Source organism: Stegostoma tigrinum, chromosome 3 (assembly GCF_030684315.1).
Source record: "Stegostoma tigrinum isolate sSteTig4 chromosome 3, sSteTig4.hap1, whole genome shotgun sequence".
NCBI classification, from domain to species: domain Eukaryota; kingdom Metazoa; phylum Chordata; class Chondrichthyes; order Orectolobiformes; family Stegostomatidae; genus Stegostoma; species Stegostoma tigrinum.
The window spans coordinates 93,114,287-93,132,596 of NC_081356.1; the positions used below are offsets into that span (position 1 = coordinate 93,114,287).

Below are 18,310 nucleotides of genomic sequence, written 5' to 3' on the forward strand. Positions count from 1 at the left end.
GTACAGGCTAGGTGTAGGTGGATTGGCCATGCTAAATTGCTCATAGTGTTCAGGGGAGTGTGAGTTATAGAGGTATGGGTCTGGGTGGGATGCTCCAAGGGGCGGTGTGGACTTGTTGGGCCGAAAGGCCTGTTTCCACACTGTAGGGAATCTAATCCATCGCTAACCCAATCCCAATGTCGAGATATCCTCAATCCCAATCCCAGTCCAAGACACTGACTTCTCGTTCTCACCCTCGCGAGATCACACAGTTTGGCTGATCTGGCAGTTTGAGGAACATCAAAGCCCGAAGAGAGACAAGAGTGTGTGAGAGTGAGCGGAGGAATAGACATACCGACTAGGAAGGAGAGAGAGGAGTTTTTTTTCTGGTCAGAGCGAGTACAGAGCCCGGCCTCGACCTGGGGGGCTGCCCGCCGACAGCACGGCGATGCCTGGCTCCTTCCGCCATCACCCGGCGACGTGGCTCGGCTCGGTGAAGACATGAAGCCGGGAGAGCGGACAGGTGAGTCCCTGGTGTCAGGCCGCTCCTTCAGGAAGCAGCAGCTACTGGCCAGTGCCCCGAGAGAGAGCCCCAAACCAACCCCTTCGACTCCCCCACCCCACCGGGACCCGAGAGAGAGCCCCTAACCGACCCTTTTCACAGCCTCCCCTGCGGGACCCGAGAGAAGAGCCCCTAATCCTTCGGAGTGGGGGGGGGGGGGGGTGCTATCGTCAGCAGCTGTCACTGTTAAACAGTTGTGAGCGAAGCTAATAGGAGGCATAGGCTGATGAGAGCTTTCGATGCGATGGCATACATCCTCTGATATTCAAAGGGGTAGATATACCAAGCTAGTGATTCCTGCCGTTGTAATCTTCCAGCTGTGAGGAGAAACGGACTCAGTTTTGTTTTATTTGGAGTACAGGAGGCTGGGGGATCTCATCAAGGTTTGCAAAATTACCGGAGGTGCACATAGTCAATGTTGATAATCTTTTCCCTATGACAGGCCTAAGACCAAAGGGCATAAGTTTAATTCTTGTTTTCACCCAGAGGATGGTAGATCTACAGATAATGATGCCCGAGAAGTTGGTGGAGACAGCTACTCTGGTAACATTTAAGAAGTTTTTGGATGCGCAACTTGAAATGCCAGTGCACGCTAGGAATTGTACGGAGTACAGTAAATGGATTAGTGTATTTTGGTGTCAGTTGGTTGGCATAGACATGTTGGGCTGATGGACCTGTTTCTATGCTGCATGGTTCTATGAGTCTTTGACTCTAAGAATCTTCTAAATCTGAAAGAAGCCCAGAGGACTGAAAAGCTATCAGTGGAGCACACATTCAGAATGACAGAGAAACAAAATAAGCTGTAGGCAGTTGACTCAAAACCGGTTCTTGGGGAAGTCTTAGTCTCTGTTGTAAAAGATGTAAAAGCAGAGGATTTGGAAACACAAAATATAATCAAGAAGTGTGATCATGGCTTCATGAAGAGGAAATGACACCTGACAAAATTATTAAGAATTCTTTTGGGGTGGTAACAAGTAGGATAGATAAAGAGGAACCAGTGGGTACCAAAGATTTGGCACAGTTCATCACGCTATTTAATAATATAAATGGTGTTTGAGGTAATATATTAGCATGATTAGAAGATTGACTAATTGTCAGTAGACAATTTGGATAAGGGGTGCATTTTCAGGATGACAACCTGCAACTGATGACATGAAGGAGATCTGGCAGCATCTATGAAGAGGAATCAGGTTTAACATTTAAGTCACCCTTCCTCAGAACGCAACCTAAAACATTAACTTAGATTGCTGTTCACAGATGCTGCCATAATTGTTGAGCTTTTCCAGCAATTTCTGTTTTTGTTTCTGATTTACAGCATTTGCAGTTCATTTGGTTTTTAACAAGGATCAGTGTTGGGCCCCCAATTATTTACAATATAGTAACAACTTGGAGAAGAGAAGTGAATGTACCATCTAGAAACTTGGCTGTCATACAAAGATAGGTGGGAAGGCGAGAGTTGAAGATCACATAACGAATCAATGGAGCAATATAGACAAATTCAGAGAGTAGGCAAAAACTTGGCAGATGGCATATAATAAAATGTCAGGCTGGATGAACACAGCAGGCCCAGCAGCATCTCAGGAGCACAAAAGCTGACGTTTCGGGCCTAGACCCTTCATCAGAGAGGGGGATGGGGTGAGGGTTCTGGAATAAATAGGGAGAGAGGGGGAGGCGGACTGAAGATGGAGAGAAAAGAAGATAGGTGGAGAGGAGAGTATAGGTGGGGAGGTAGGGAGGGGATAGGTCAGTCCAGGGAAGACGGACAGGTCAAGGAGGTGGGATGAGGTTAGTAGGTAGGAGATGGAGGTGCGGCTTGGTGTGGGAGGAAGGGACGGGTGAGAGGAAGAACAGGTTAGGGAGGCAGAGACAGGCTGGACTGGTTTTGGGATGCAGTGGGTGGAGGGGAAGAGCTGGGCTGGTTGTGTGGTGCAGTGGGGGGAGGGGACGAACTGGGCTGGTTTTGGGATGCGGTGGGGGAAGGGGAGATTTTGAAGCTGGTGAAGTCCTCACCCTCAACAACTTCTCTTTCGATTCCTCCCACTTCCTACGGACAAAGGGGGTGGCTATGGGCACCCGCATGGGCCCCAGCTATGCCTGCCTCTTTGTAGGTTACGTGGAACAGTCCCTCTTCCGCACCTACACAGGCCCCAAACCCCACCTCTTCCTCCGTTACATTGATGACTGTATCGGCGCCGCCTCTTGCTCCCCAGAGGAGCTCAAACAGTTCATCCACTTCACCAACACCTTCCACCCCAACCTTCAGTTCACCTGGGCCATCTCCAGGACATCCCTCACCTTCCTGGACCTCTCAGTCTACATCTCAGGCAACCAGCTTGTAACTGATGTCCATTTCAAGCCCACCGACTCCCACAGCTACCTAGAATACACCTCCTCCCACCCACACTCCTGCAAAAATTCCATCCCCTATTCCCAATTCCTCTGCCTCCGCCCCCACGATGAGGCATTCCACTCCCGCACATCCCAGATGTCCAAGTTCTTCAAGGACCGCAACTTTCCCCCCACAGTGGTCGAGAACGCCCTTGACCGCGTCTCCCGCATTTCCTGCAACTCATCCCTCACACCCCGCCCCTGCCACAACCGCCCAAAGAGGATCCCCCTCGTTCTCACACACCACCCCACCTACCTCCGGATACAATGCATCATCCTCCAACATTTCCGCCATCTACAATCCGACCCCACCACCCAAGACATTTTTCCATCCCCACCCTTGTCTGCTTTCCGGAGAGACCACTCTCTCCGTGACTCCCTTGTTCGCTCCACACTGCCCTCCAACCCCACCACACCCGGCACCTTCCCCTGCAACCGCAGGAAATGCTACACTTGCCCTCACACCTCCTCCCTCACCCCTATCCCAGGCCCCAAGATGACTTTCCATATTAAGCAGAGGTTCACCTGCACATCTGCCAACGTGGTATACTGTATCCATTGTACCCGGGGTGGCTTCCTCTACATTGGGGAAACCAAGCGGAGGCTTGGGGACCGCTTTGCAGAACACCTCCGCTTGGTTTGCAATAAACAACTGCACCTCCCAGTCGCAAACCATTTCCACTCCCCCTCCCATTCTTTAGATGACATGTCCATCATGGGCCTCCTGCAGTGCCACAATGATGCCACCCGAAGGTTGCAGGAACAGCAACTCATATTCCGCTTGGGAACCCTGCAGCCCAATGGTATCCATGTGGACTTCACCAGCTTCAAATTCTCCCCTTCCCCCACCGCATCCCAAAACCAGCCCAGTTCGTCTCCTCCCCCCACTGCACCACACAACCAGCCCAGCTCTTCCCCTCCACCCACTGCATCCCAAAACCAGTCCAACCTGTCTCTGCCTCCCTAACCTGTTCTTCCTTTCACCCATCCCTTCCTCCCACCCCAAGCCGCACCTCCATCTCCTACCTACTAACCTCATCCCACCTCCTTGACCTGTCCGTCTTCCCTGGACTGACCTATCCCCTCCCTACCTCCCCACCTATACTCTCCTCTCCACCTATCTTCTTTTCTCTCCATCTTCAGTCCGCCTCCCCCTCTCTCCCTATTTATTCCAGAACCCTCACCCCATCCCCCTCTATGATGAAGGGTCTAGGCCCGAAACGTCAGCTTTTGTGCCCCTGAGATGCTGCTGGGCCTGCTGTGTTCATCCAGCCTCATATTTTATTATCCTGGATTCTCCAGCATCTGCAGTTCCCATTATCACAGATAGAATATAATGTTGGAAACTGATGTTGTGCACTTTAGCAGGAGAAAAAGAGGAAATGAATGTAATATAAATGGAGAAAGACTACAAAAAGCCACAGTATAGATGGATTTGGGAGTCCTTCCTAATAAAGTACTAAAGGTCAGCATATAAATTTAACAGGGAAAAAGGAAAGCAAATGGAATATTGTTCTTTATATCAAAAAGAATGGAGTATAAAGATGAGGAAGTCTTGTTAAACCTGTCTTAGAAGAGTCCAGGTAAGATTCATTAGGTTGATCCCAGATGTGGAGAGATTAGCTTATGAATTCTAAGACCAGTGGGCAAAAAACCTTAGAGTAAGGATTCATCCGGTTACAACAGAGATGAGGAGGAATTTCTTCTGAATGTAGTGGAAATATGGAATTTTTCACTGCACTGTTGTTAAGTATGTTTAAGATGGCGATGGACAAATTTTTAATGAGTAGCTGAATCAAAGATTATGATGAAAGTCAGAAAAGTAGAGTTGAGGTTTGTGAGATCTGGCATTATTTCATCGAAGGACAAAGCATATGTGACCGGTCTAACGGGCTACTTCTGTTTCTATGTCTTATTGTCTTTTGCTCGGTGGGCTGGGTCTTTGGATGATCATGGTAAGGTCAGAGATTGACCTCTCCCCAAGGAAGATCTTAATATTTCAATATGGTGCCTACATTAGAGTGACAGCCATCAAAATTGTTGCATTACGCCCAGTTAGTAAAATGAACAAGACTTGCAACCAAAAACTGAGAGGAGAGACGTATGTTGTATGCTTAATTTCCATATGGTGCAGTTCCATTGACTAATAAGTAATGTACAGTACTTTGGAGATAATCTGGACATTGAAAGTATCATGCTAGCACGACCATAACAAAGTCAAACAGCTTCTCTGGTTTTATGTCTGGAGGTATGGATTAGAAAGGTAAAAGTTTGATGTTGGACTTTTTGGTAAACCTAGTTATAACGGTATTTCAAGATTTTTTGTTCACACAGCTTTTAAGCAGTGGACTTAGGGAAATGTAAGTAAACATTGATGTGGTATAAAGTAGGAAATAATTTCATTTATCACTGAGATGGTAACCTTCAGGAGTTTGTCTCTGGTTCCTTTTCATTTCATTTCTTTCCATTTGGGTACATCCTGGGTCATTAGTTCCGTACTATTAACTATTCTGGATCCTAACCATTGTTTGAACTCAAAATACTATTATACACAAAAATGTGTTAACGATTCTAACTGGCATTGCCTAAGTGATAACTTGTATTTTTAAAAATTTGTGTCGTAGAGTCATTGAGTTGTACAGCACGGAAACAGACCTTTCAGTCTAACTCGTCCATGCCAACCAGAAATCCTAAATTAATGTAATCCCATTTGGCCCATATCCCTCTTCAACACTTCGTATTCATGTACCCATCCAGATGCCTTTTAAATGTTGTTATTGTATCAGCCTCAACCACTTCCTTTGGCAGCTCATTGCAGACATTCATCACCCTCTGTGCGAAAAAGTTGCCCCTTAGGTCCCTTTTAAATCTTTCCCCTCGTACATTAAACCTATGTCATCTAGTTTTGGACTCCCCTATTGAGGAGAAGACCCGAGCTATTCACCTATCTGTATGTTTAGTCATTGAAAACAGAGCCAATCAGATTTTATCACTTTCTTTCTATAGACGTAGCCAGACCTGCTGAGTTCCTCCAGCACTTCCTGTTGTTTCAGACTTCCAGTATCTGCAGTTCTTTATTTTTAGATTTTATCTCTCGTTTGTGTTGTTCTTAGCCAGCAGAGCAGTTGGATTCCACATATGACATCAGCATCCCTGAATTGGAAGGCAAAGGATTTACTGGTCTTCCTCATGCTACTTCACTTTTTAAAATAGTTGCTTACTTTTGTTACTGCAATATTAGACTAATTAAATTAACTTCCTTTACAGTTGACCATGGCAGGGAGAAGCCAAACTCGTTTCTTGCCAGCTACCATTCAGCCGGCACTAGGAGGCAACGTTTACGTGTTTGCAAGTGGCACGCCTTCAGAAAATGAACTTTCAGAAGAGGATGCAGAATGTTTTGAGCTGAGACCAAGAGGAAAGGAAAAATTACGAAGGACGACATCTAAAGATCGGTTGGATGATATTGTGTATTTGTTCCGGGAAATTCAAGAGGGCGACACCTTGAATGCACTTGCTTTGCAATACTGTTGTACTGTAAGTGATGATTTCAGCCATAATGTAAAGGATTATTACAAGAAGAGGTGGAAGGAATGGTATTTAAAGTTATAAGTAGAAAATTGGCTTGAAAGTGTAGATGTGGACGTAAAGGCACAGAACACTGGTGTTAAACTATGCTGCAAAACAATGTATTAATGTAGCAGAACCAAAACTGAATGGAAAGCACAAATAACCATGTTGAGTAATACAAAGATTCTACTGTAGAAAATTAATTCTAGCGGCTGGACATTGTGGCTGACTTAAGCGCAGAACACTTCTTGATGATTCCAACTGCCAATTAGATTAGCAGTTTAGGGTGGAAGTGCTGAAATGGGTTCTAATGTTGAGTATTGCAATGCAGTGTTTTTATATTTTACAAACTATCATATATTTCACTGTGTTGTTGGGACTACTACTTTAGGAAGTGAAAAACAGAAAATTTTTATCTTTCCAAGACCAAATTGGTGCCTCAAAATATGGGTAAGGATTGTGTGGATCCACTGTATAAACTATCTTTTGGCTCTTTAAAAACACCTTAACAGGATAATTTGAAGAAGACTAAATAAAGTTTTACGTTTTTATACCATTACCCTTTCAAAATGTTCATGTCGGGATAAATTAGAATTAGATTTCTCAGTTCGAAACTTAGCACACTTGTTAACTTTACAGCATCACAATATACTTAAGCACAGAAGGCCCCATCCTGTGTGATTGTTAGTGTTAGTTTCATATCCACATGATTTAATTTTGTTTAGTAGTATAGAGCTTCAGTGTTGCTGAGAAAGACACATTTCATCAAAACTTTTCATCTTGCAATGATCAGAACAATTTGCAAGATATCAATGTTACGGAAAAAACAACATTTGTACTGTGTGAGGGCAGTGTGGATCTCCATTAGGAATTGGTAGAGTAGGATGGGTGGCAGATGAAGTTCAATTCAGAGAAGTGTGAAGTGATGCACTTTGGTAGGAAGAACATTGAAAGGCAATATAAAATAGGAGATCCATTTCTGAAGGGATGCAGGAATGGAGAGACCTGGGTGAATATGTACACAGATCATTGAAGGTGGCAGGACAGGTGGAAAATGTACTTAATACAGCATACGGTTTCCTCGGCTTCATTAATAGCGGTATAGAGTACAAGAACAAAGATGTTTGAAATGTATAAGCCCTCCGCTTGCAGTAGATCTCACCTGGACTGTTGTGTACAGTTGCGGATGCCACACTATAAGAAAGGTGTGAATGCATTGGAAACAGCACAGAAGCAATTTACAAGAATAGTTCCGGGAATGAGAAACTTCAGATACAGGATGGATTGAAGAGTTCTTCCCAGAGAGAAGGAGGATCTGAGGAGGTTTGGTACAGATTTTCAAAATCAGGAGATAACTGGATTGAGCAGATAGTGACAAACTGTTCTCATTCATAAAAGGAACAAGGAAAAGGCTTAGATTTAAACTGATATGCAAAAAAAGCAAGGGTGTTGAGAAAACTTTTTCTCATGCTACAAGTAGTTAGGGTATGGAATGCACAGCCTGGAAATGTGTTGGAGGCAAGTTCAGTTGAGACATTCAAAATGGCTTTCAATGACTGTTTGGATAGGAATAATGTGCAAGCGTATGAAGAAAAATCAGGAGATTGGCACTATGTAATAATGCCAAATGGCCCCTTACGTGTTGTGTTTCAATCAAGTCACATCTTACTCTTCTAAACTTCAGTTTATTCAAGCTGAACACGTCCAACCTTTCCGTGCGAAGACACCCTGCATATTTCAGGTATTATTAGTCTGCTAAATCTTCACTGAGCTGCTTGCAACACATTTACATCCTTCCTTTCTTAACGTGACCAACACTGAGCACAGTACAACAGTTGTAGACTCTCTCGTATTCTGTATAACTGAAGTGTAACCTGCTTTGGTGTTCATATCTCATCACGATAAATTATAACATTTTATTACCTTTCCTAAGTACATGCATTCAAACCTTTTGTGATTCATACACTGGGACACCCAAGATCTTGGTGCATCTCATCATTCTACAGCCTGTCATCATTAGGTAATTTATTTTCATCTTTCTGCAAAAATAGACAATTCCACCTTTCCCCACAGTGTTCTTGGCTTGGTAGAGCTTTGCCTACTCACTATAGCCTCCTCTTCATAATTTTCTACCTATCTTTATATCTTCACCAAATTTGGCAAACGATCCTACCACCATTTCATCCAAGTCGCTTATATAAATTGTAAACAGTTGCAGTCTCTGCGCTGATTTCTGTGGCACACTACTCGCTACATTTTGACAACCCGAAGAAGGCATTTTTATGCCAACATTTTATTTCCTGTTAGTCAGCCAATCTTCTGTCTGTATGAATATGCCACTCCCAACACAACTTTATTGTCTGCAATTACCTCTGATGGGGCACTTTCTCAAAAGACTTCTGGAAATCTGGATAAAGTATAAACAGCAGTTTCCCTTTATTTGCAGCCTTAAAAAAAACTACAATAGATTCATCAAACGCAGTTTCTGTTTCAGAAAACCATGTCTACTCCACCTGATTGACTTGTATTTCTCAAACTACCCTGCTGTAACCTATTATTCAATAACTTCAAGATTTGATCAGGGTAGTTATTATTCAATTGAATGATAGCTAGCCCGCTTCCCTGGTATGTTTCTAGTGATGTAGATGTGTTTGTTATTTCTGAATTCATTGTGCGGCACTGTGGCTCAGTGGTTAGCACTGCAGCCTCAGAGCACCAGGGACCCGGGTTCAAGTCCAGCCTTGGGTGACCGTGTGGCGTTTGTACATTCTCCCCGTGTCTTCGTGGGTTTCCTCCGGGTGCTCCGGTTCGCTCCCAAAGTCCAAAGATGTGCAGGTTAGGTGGATTGGGTGGGATGTTTCAAGAGGCGCTGTGGACTTGTTGGGTCGAAGGGCCTGTTTCCACACTGTAGGGAATCTAATCTAATCTAATCATTGCTACATCTAAGAATTTCCTTGCAGGTCTTAATAGGCTATATCCTGCACTCAAATTCACATTTTAAATAGAGCAACCAAATGAGCTCCCTTTTCTTGATGTCCGAGTTGAGAAATTTGTCGGTTGGGGTGTTCTCCACTACTGTCATTCACAAGCCTACTTTCTCTGGTCAGTATTTTCATTTGGATTGCAACAATTCAGTGTGCCACAACATTGACTTTATCATCAATGTCATAAATAAGGCTTGAGCAATTTATTCATCGTGCTAGTTCAGTGCTGACATAGGGTTGTGTCAAAAAGCATATTCCCAGCCCTTTTAGATTTTTCAAGAGCTGAGGTACTGATCAATGCCTAGCACTCCATTTTTGCAAGACTCAAACATTAGTGATTCTGTGATTGGATGGCTTTCAGCAAAGAATCCAGAATATGCCAAAAAATTACATTGTTAACCAATTCAGGTTTGTCATTTGGGCTTGCAATGTGAGTGTACACAAATTTGCACAATACACAAGACTTTTTTTTAATACAGAAAGAACGTAGTGTTTCTGTTTCAATTCAACAAAACAGTTGACAACTGTTCTTTGGTTCATTCCTCGGAACATTACCTTGACCAATCAGAGTCCATCTGCCTAGTTTAAAGTTAAAGAAAGATTCGCAATTAACTGTGAGTTATCATCTAACTGATGCGTTTTCTATGGAATTCCATTTCCTACTCAGAGTCCGCTTGCCAACCAATCAGCATCCTCTTATACAATGTAAATTTGAGTTTCCTTTGCATTGGTATTCTTCTGAATTATGCTGATTGTTGTATGATGAAAAGCTTTGACATAACATGTCCTTTTTTGGGGATACTTTTTAATGCAATGATGTTTCCTTGCTTCTTCTCATTCCCATTAATGTTTTGTTTCTACAGGTATTTATCTCCATTGTTCTTGGGTATCAAAAGTCCTTCAGCTTCAGTAGCCAGCTTTGGTTATTTGTTTTGAAAACCTTGTTATTTTGTTAACAGTTCTTTTATGGGATGCATTCAATGAGCTACTCTAGCAGTCCTCACTTTCCTGCCCTTTGTCCTACTATCTGTCTATCTGTTCTTCTATTGTAATTTCAGCCTTGCAAATTGTAAAATCAATCCTCTGAGAGAAGAAAATCCTCACTTCATCCTTAAATTGGTGCCCCATTATACCGAGATTAAGCCCTCCAGTCCTAGACAGTCCCATGAGGGGAAACATCCTTTCTGCATTTACTGTGTCAAACTCTAAGATTCCTACATGTCTCAGTGTGATCTCCTCTCATTGTGCTAAACTCTTGTGAGTAGAGTCGCAACCTGTTAAATCTTTTCTCACAAGTCCCAATTTGTTCAGCCTCTCATTTCAGCGTATAATCTGATGAATTTTGGTAGTACTGACTCCAATGCAAGTATATCTTCCTTCAATTTTACATTAACCACAATGAAATATTCAAATTAATCTTCCAAATCAGATCTCCCTTCTGTTGAAAACATGTTAACTTGTTCTAAGCATACTACGACTTCCTGAATAGCAGATCCCAGCACACCCTTGATGTCAGACTAGCTAGCCTGTTGTTCCCTGTTTTCCTCTCCCTGCTTTCTTAAACAGCAGTGATTTTTTAAAAACTTCATTCTCAGGATGTTGGCACAGCTGGCTGGACTAGCATTTATTGCCCATTCCTAATTTCCTTGAAATGGTGATGAGCTGTCTTCTTGAACTACAGTAGTCCATTTAGTGAAGGTAGACCCACAATGCTCATTGAGAGGGAGTTACAAGATTTTCATCAAGTCAGGAGGATAAATGGCTGGGAGATGAACTCGCAAGTGGTTGTGTTCCTACTTCACTGCTGCTCTTGCCCTTTAGATGGCAGTGGTTGTGGCTTTGGAAGATGCATTTTAAAGAGTATTGGTGAATTTCTGCAGTGGATCTTGTCGACTGCTGCTACTGAGCATTGGTGATGGTGGGAGTGAATCTTTATGGATGAGATGCCAATTGGCTGCTGTGTTCTGGATGGTATTAAACCTAGACTCATCCTCAGGCAAGTGAGAAATATTCATTCACACTCCTGACTTATTTATTGAGGATGGAAGGTAGTCTTTTGGGATTGAGGATGTGAGTTACTTGCTGCAGGATTCCTAGCTTCTGACCGATAGTGAGGAAGGTTGTCAAAAGATACAGCACGATATAGATTAGTTAGAGAGTTGTGTGGAGAGAGTTGTGTGGAGTTGTGTGGCAGATGGAGTTTAATCTGGACAAGTGTGAGGTGATGCATGTAGAAAGTGTACAATAAATGGCAGGACCCTTACGCACATTGATAAATGAAGGGATCTTGGGGTTGCAAGTTCATAGTTCCCTGAAAGTGGCAACACAGTTGGATAAGGTGGTTGAGGTAACACATGGCATGCTTGCTTTCATCAAGTGGGGCCTTGGGTATAAAAGTTGGCAAGTCATGTTGCAGTTTTTTTATAAAACTTGAGTTAGGCATGTATTTAGTTTGGAGTATATTCGGTAATAAGGAGTTGTGGGACAAACTTGGACTGTTTTCACTAGCGCATCATAGATTGATAGAAGTAATATAAAGTTATGAGATGTATGGATAGAGTGGACAGTTGGCGTCTTTTTCCCTGGGTGGAAGTGTCAAATACCAGGGGACATAGGTTTAACGTGAAAGGAAAGCGGTTTAATGGACATGTGCACAGAAGGTTTTTTACAGAGGGTAGTAGGTGCCTCAGATGTGCACCCAGGGTAGATGGTAGAAGTAAAGACAATACCAGAGTTTAAGTGGCCTTTAAATAGATAAATGAACACTCAGGGAATAGAGAGATATGGGCAATATGCAGGCAGCTGGCATTAGTTTAGAATGGCATTATGGTCAGTACAGACATGATAGGCTAAAGGACCTGTTTCTGTGCTACTGTTCTGTATTCTATGAATACCTCTAACATGAAGAACCATCTTACTTTGTGCCAGCTATAACTTTAACCAGTGAAGAGATTTTCCCCTGGTTCCCATTGACTCCACTTGTGCTAGAGTTTGTTGATACCATTCTCAGTCAAATGTGGACTTGATATCAAGGGCAGTCACTGTTATCTCCTTTGGAATTCAGTTCTTTTCTACATATTTGTACCAAGGCTATATGAGATCAGGTGTTGAGTGACCTTGGTGAAAACCAAAACAAAAGGCTGTGATATTTGTGGCAAAGGAATAATAGGTATGGAAATAGTGTAATCTTTTCACAATTAACATTTACTTCGTCTTTTGTTCTGGGCATGTCGCCTTGCTCCTCCTCCTGTCTCTGTCACCAGCATTAAAAAAAAATCATTTTTCAGCTCTTTTCAGTTTTGAAAAAGTCATATTGGACTTGAAGCATTAACTCTGTTTCTGTTTCCATGGATGCTGCCAGACACACTGGGATTGTCCAGCACTTTTTGTTGAATTTCAATTTTCTACATTATTGGATAGATACCAGTGTCGTATCTGTATTGGAGCAGGAATACAGCAAGTTGTGGAGCATACTTCTTCAGTACCATTGCCTGATTTTGTTAGGGTCCAAAGTCTTTACAATATCCAAGTGTCTTCAGCTGTTTCTTGATATCATATAAAATGCTTATACTATTTGATACACACATCATCCTACTTTGTAGCTTCTCCAAGGTTTACATCCCATTTTTAGGTATACTTACTGCTGTTCCTTGGATGCCCTCCTGCACAACTCATTGAAGGAGGGTTGATCGCCTGGCTTGATGATGATGATGATAGAATGGGAGAATATATTGGGACATGAGGTGACAGCTTGTGGTTGAACACCGTTCCACTGATGGCTGACAGTGCTTCTTGGATGTCTAGTCTTAAGTTGTTTGATTGGTTTGAAGTCTATCCCATTTAACATTGTGATGGTGCACACACCACAACAGAGAATATCCTTAATGTGAGAATGGGACTTGGTCTCCAGAAGGACCATGTGATGGCCACTCTTACATTCTGACATGGACAGATGCACTTGCAGCAGGCAATAATAATTGTCACAAAAACAAGCATCTTTTTCCCTCTTTTTGGTTCCCTCATTACCTGTCGCAAACCAAGTCTAGTAGCGATGAGCTCTAGGACTCCAACAGGTTGGTCATTAGTAGTGCTGCCAAACTGCTGTTGGTAATGAACATTGACATCCACAATCCATGGTACATTCTGCGCCCTTGCCATCTTCAGTGCTACCTCCAACGCAGAAAAGTACTGATTCATCAATTGGAATGGGGTAGTTGACAGTCATCAGCCGGTGGTTTTCTCACCCATGTTTAACCTGATGTGTGAAACTTCATCAATTCCGAACACAATGTCGAGGGCTCCCAGAGCAACTTTCTTCTGACTTTATATCACTGTTCTGCCACCTTTGTTAGGTCTGCCCTGCTGGTGGGACAGGACTTGTCCAGGGATAATGGTGGTGCTGTTTCTGGTACCTACATCAAATCCAAGTGATCTGTCCAGTTTGATTCCTTTTTATTTGAGCATTTGTCAGCAGTTGCTATAACATTGTTGCTTACTGTGCCTTTTTTAGGGGGCAGTTAAGAGTTTTTTGGTTTTCAAACTCTTCGCTGGTTTTTTAAAACATTCCCAATCTTTGGACTTGCTACTGGTTTTTACCATGTTATCAGCCTGTTTTAATCTAATATGATCTTTAACCTTCCTAGTGACCCACAAATGAATTTTTGAGTCTTGATTTTCATTGGAACTCCTTTTTTATTTTGAACACTTAATTCTTTCTTAAATTGTTTCTAAAGTTTATTCACGGCCCAATGTTTTAGTCTCAATTAGTCTTAGCTTGTTCTGCCCTGTTACAGTAATTAGCCTTTTTAAAGTTATGATTCATATTTGTGACTGGAGTACATGGGTCACTGTGCACAGTACCACTAACCTGGTCATTTCTGTTTGTTTTTGAATGAGCCTTTCACTGGAAGCAACTCAGTTTCTTCTTGCTCCATTTTCTGATATTGCGTGCCACCCTGTTGCTCCCCGTACCACTTTCACTCATTCAACAATATACGCAACTGCCTCCCAGAAACCCCTAATTCTTGAGTCAAAAAATCAATTTCAACAAACCATGCTGTCTCATCTATCAGCAACTGATGGAAAGGTTATAAAACATTTTACATTCTGACTGATGTCATAATCAAAACAATGGAAGAGATTTTTATTTTTCCATTTGGAATGCAAAGTAGAAAAGCCTGGGATTACGAACTGAATCAAGAGGTCCAGGAAAATAGTGGGAGTTCAAAATGCAGGCACAGAATGGATGAGATTGGGGTACAGTTTGAGGCAGCTACCAGCTTTGGCATTAGAATTGTAATCTAATTGATGTCATGCATTTATTGATGGTAATGAAAAATATAGGTGCAACTTGCAAAGCTTTTAGAAAGAATAACGTGAGTACAATTTTTCTTGCTAAACACGGAAATTTAATTTTCAGGTTGCAGATATCAAGAGAATTAATAATCTGATCAAAGACCAAGACTTTTTTGCTCTCAGATCTATAAAGATTCCTGTGAAAAAGATCACCTTACTGGGTGACACGCACAGTCCAGCCAAATCAAGACTAGTTCCACGTCCTGCCTTGGAAGTTAATGCACAGTTTCAGGAATCCAAGACGGGTGAAGATTGCTCTTCAAATGAAAACGCTGATAACTTTCTCCGTGAGGTTGATAAAGATATAGAAAGAATAGTGAAGTCAAATGATACCACAAAGGAGCATTTAAATGAGGTTGTTTCGGCTTTATCTACACAACCATTCTGTCAAGCAGCAGATCGAAAAATATTACCACGGAAAGATCCGCATTATGGAGCTGACTGGGGCATGCGCTGGTGGAATGCAGTGATGATAATGTTGGTAGTTGGAATTATTACACCTGTGTTTTATCTACTCTACTATGAAGTCCTTGTAAAGGTCGAGACAAGCCATCATTCTACTGTGGAATCAACAAACCTACCTGTTACCCAGCCTTCACAGCAAGAACCAAAGTATAGCTACGGAATTAATTCTGTGGAAAGGACAAAAATGGCCTCAGATGAGGCCCTTGAGCAAGTGAATTCTAATGTTCATGTGACTGTCACCTGACCACAAACATCTAGTACACAGCATTGTGTGCAGTGCAAACATAAAACAATTATGTTCGAAAGTGTCTGGGGAAATCGCATCATGCTAGAAATGTCCTATATTTAATTCAAGAAGAGGAGCAATTAAGACTTGCCTTCCAATGTTATGGGAAATGATAATATAAAAGTAACTGACAAAATTAATGTCATGTGAGAAGAATTTTTGCCTATGTTGATAACATATTGCATCTATAATTGAACTTGGATTAATATTTTAGTCCAAAACAACATTTTTGTTGTTTCTTAACAAATGTCTTCCTTACCTAATTAGCTTTTGTAAAATATATTTCTAATTTTGTTGTGAACAAGATTTCTTTTGTGGTCCAGTTATCTTCAAGAGTGAAAACATAACAGTTATTGAACTGCAATTCTGTCAAGCATTAATATGTAAGATAAAGGAATAAACTTGAAGCAGGTTCAAAAATGATGCCCCTCTCTTAAAGCTGCTCAATGATATTAGGTACAACCACGCAGTTATTACTTTTCTTTTTAAATGTATAAATAATAGCACATTCCGAATGTCACAACACAAAATTCTTAATCTCACCCATTCGTATAAAGGAATTTTGTTGCCTGAAACTAATAGTTTTAATATAAAAATGTATTTATTGACTGTTAAATTACCATAGTTGAGAGCATGCAGATATTTAGTGTTGAACGATTCAAAGTTAGCGTTTTGTGTAGCAGTTATTCTGTAATTAAACTGGAGATTATAACTGTGAACAAAAGATCAAATGGATCTACATTGTTGACATTATAAATGAAAATGTGGCTGTTCAAAAAAATGAACTTCCAGCATTTACACCGGTTGTATTTTCTTAAAGCTTTGTAACAGAATCTATTCTTTTGAAATTTATCATAAAATTTAGAATAAAAATTGAAACACCTATGCATAATGTATTTCTCATTTATATTTAGTTTGGAATAAACAATGAGTAAACAAACTAGCTTCAACATTCTTAGCATTGGTCTCACTCACTAGCACTACTGTCATTAACCTGCCAGTTTGCAGGGTCAGTAGGTGTATGCCTAACTTGCAGAGAGAGAAAAAAATATCCTGTAGCCTGCCCTGCTCAGCTGAACTATCTAGTACTATTACCCTTTGAGCTTGCAAACTTTTATTTCTGAATGGCTGACCTTTTACATTTACAGATTATGCCTTCTGATTCTGGAAAGCCCCCACCATTTGGATCATGATGAGTAGATCAGTTGCCACATTGTTTTAGACCTTTAAGCCCTAATGTAACTGGTGAATCTGCACTGTGCTTTATTTAAGGCCAATATATCATTACTAAGGTTTGGACCTAAAATTGAATAACAGGACCATTAGTCGGATCACTTGTTAGAATCGACTAATGACTGGATAAAGTAATAATTTCAGAAGTTACAGACATCGTTGAACTTGGAAATGAGCAAACTTGAGCATGCTAAACTGTTGATAACGCTCATATTAGAAAGTATGAAATAATGCATTTGGGAAGAAGAATGAAGTAAGCTTTAAAAAATTAGATATTAATTGTTTTCTTTTGAATGCTTAAAACTAAAAACTGTGGGTAAGGGAAGGTGTTTTTTTGGGGGGGGGAGAAAAACTGTATTTAGAACTTCTTTTAGATCTCCATAATATAGAATATAACCTTTAAGTTCTCCCAGCACATTCCTGCAGACCCCTTACTTCTCTCGGGATTTCTTTCAAAACCTCAATGAATCCCATTGGTTTAGCCTCTTTCACTGCATCCTTTTGCCCAGTGCCTCTCTTAATCTACCAGCACTGTGACTTTGTGTGTCCTGCCTTATTGTAGTGAAAATACATTTTCCCAGTGCCTTTCTTAAACCACCAGTTTATTACAGTGAAAACACCTCAGGTCTTTAATCTCTTTTCCACCCTGTTGGGTTTCTTTTTTCATACAGGGAGGTGATGGCCTAGTGGTACTATCGATGGACTGTTAATCCAGAGACCCAGATGTTGTTCTGGGGACCTGGTTCAAATCCCGCCATGGCAGATAGTAGAATTTGAATTCAATAAATATCTGGAATTAAGAATCTAATGATGACCATGAATACATTGCCGATTGTCAGAGAAACCCATCTGGTTCACATGTCCTATGTGGAAGGAAACTGCCATCCTTACCTGGCCTGGCCTACGTGTGACTCTAGACCCACAGCGATGTGGTTGACTCCTAACTGCCTTCTGGGCAATTGGGGATGAGCAGTAAATTCTGCCTAACCATGAATGAATAAAGGGGATAAAAAGTGGTAATTTTTTTCCCAGTGTGATCCACTTTTTTGAACGATATCCTTCTTTCCCAATTTCTATCCCTCGTGGAATGAAATTGCTGTCAGAAGTTAGGTTTCAATTTATGCACTAATATGTATTGTTCTGCCATCTCTGCAGCTCTTCTCACTGTTTTAATTTGCTGTTCCTCAACATGAGTTTGTATCATTTCTGTGAGTGAGTTTTTGAACTCCAGCAGAATAATCTCTCAGATCCTCATACAGCTTTTCTATCTTTAAAGCTCTCATCTATCTATCAAAGCTGCTATGTTTAATTCTCTCAAATTCGACATAAGTCTGACCTGGTTCCTTTGTTATATTTCTGAACCATTGTCTATCTCCTTCTGGTACAAATTTGTTAGCACTCAAAATAGCCTATTTTACTTCTTCATAGTCTTCTAACACATCCTTTGACAGTGCTGCAAACACCTCACTCGCTCTGCCTACCAACTTT

General features: G+C 41.5%; 1 protein-coding gene across 1 annotated transcript; it reads left to right on the plus strand.

Moving 5' to 3' along the window:
- The first annotated feature begins 223 nt into the window (after window positions 1-223).
- lysmd3 (LysM, putative peptidoglycan-binding, domain containing 3) lies at window positions 224-16,489 on the plus strand. Its single transcript, XM_048525005.2, has 3 exons — window positions 224-502; window positions 6,197-6,466; window positions 14,903-16,489. The coding sequence occupies exons 2-3, from the start codon at window positions 6,203-6,205 to the stop codon at window positions 15,545-15,547; spliced, it is 909 nt and encodes a 302-aa protein (XP_048380962.1). The 5' UTR covers window positions 224-502; window positions 6,197-6,202; the 3' UTR covers window positions 15,548-16,489.
- The last annotated feature ends 1,821 nt before the right edge of the window (window positions 16,490-18,310 follow it).

Coding starts and splice junctions, on each gene's coding strand:
- lysmd3 (XM_048525005.2), top strand. CDS start 6,203: ATGGCAGGGAGAAGCCAAACTCGTTTCTTGCCAGCTACCATTCAGCCG. Junction 6,467..14,902: donor CTTTGCAATACTGTTGTACT/GTAAGTGATGAT, acceptor TTTAATTTTCAG/GTTGCAGATATCAAGAGAAT.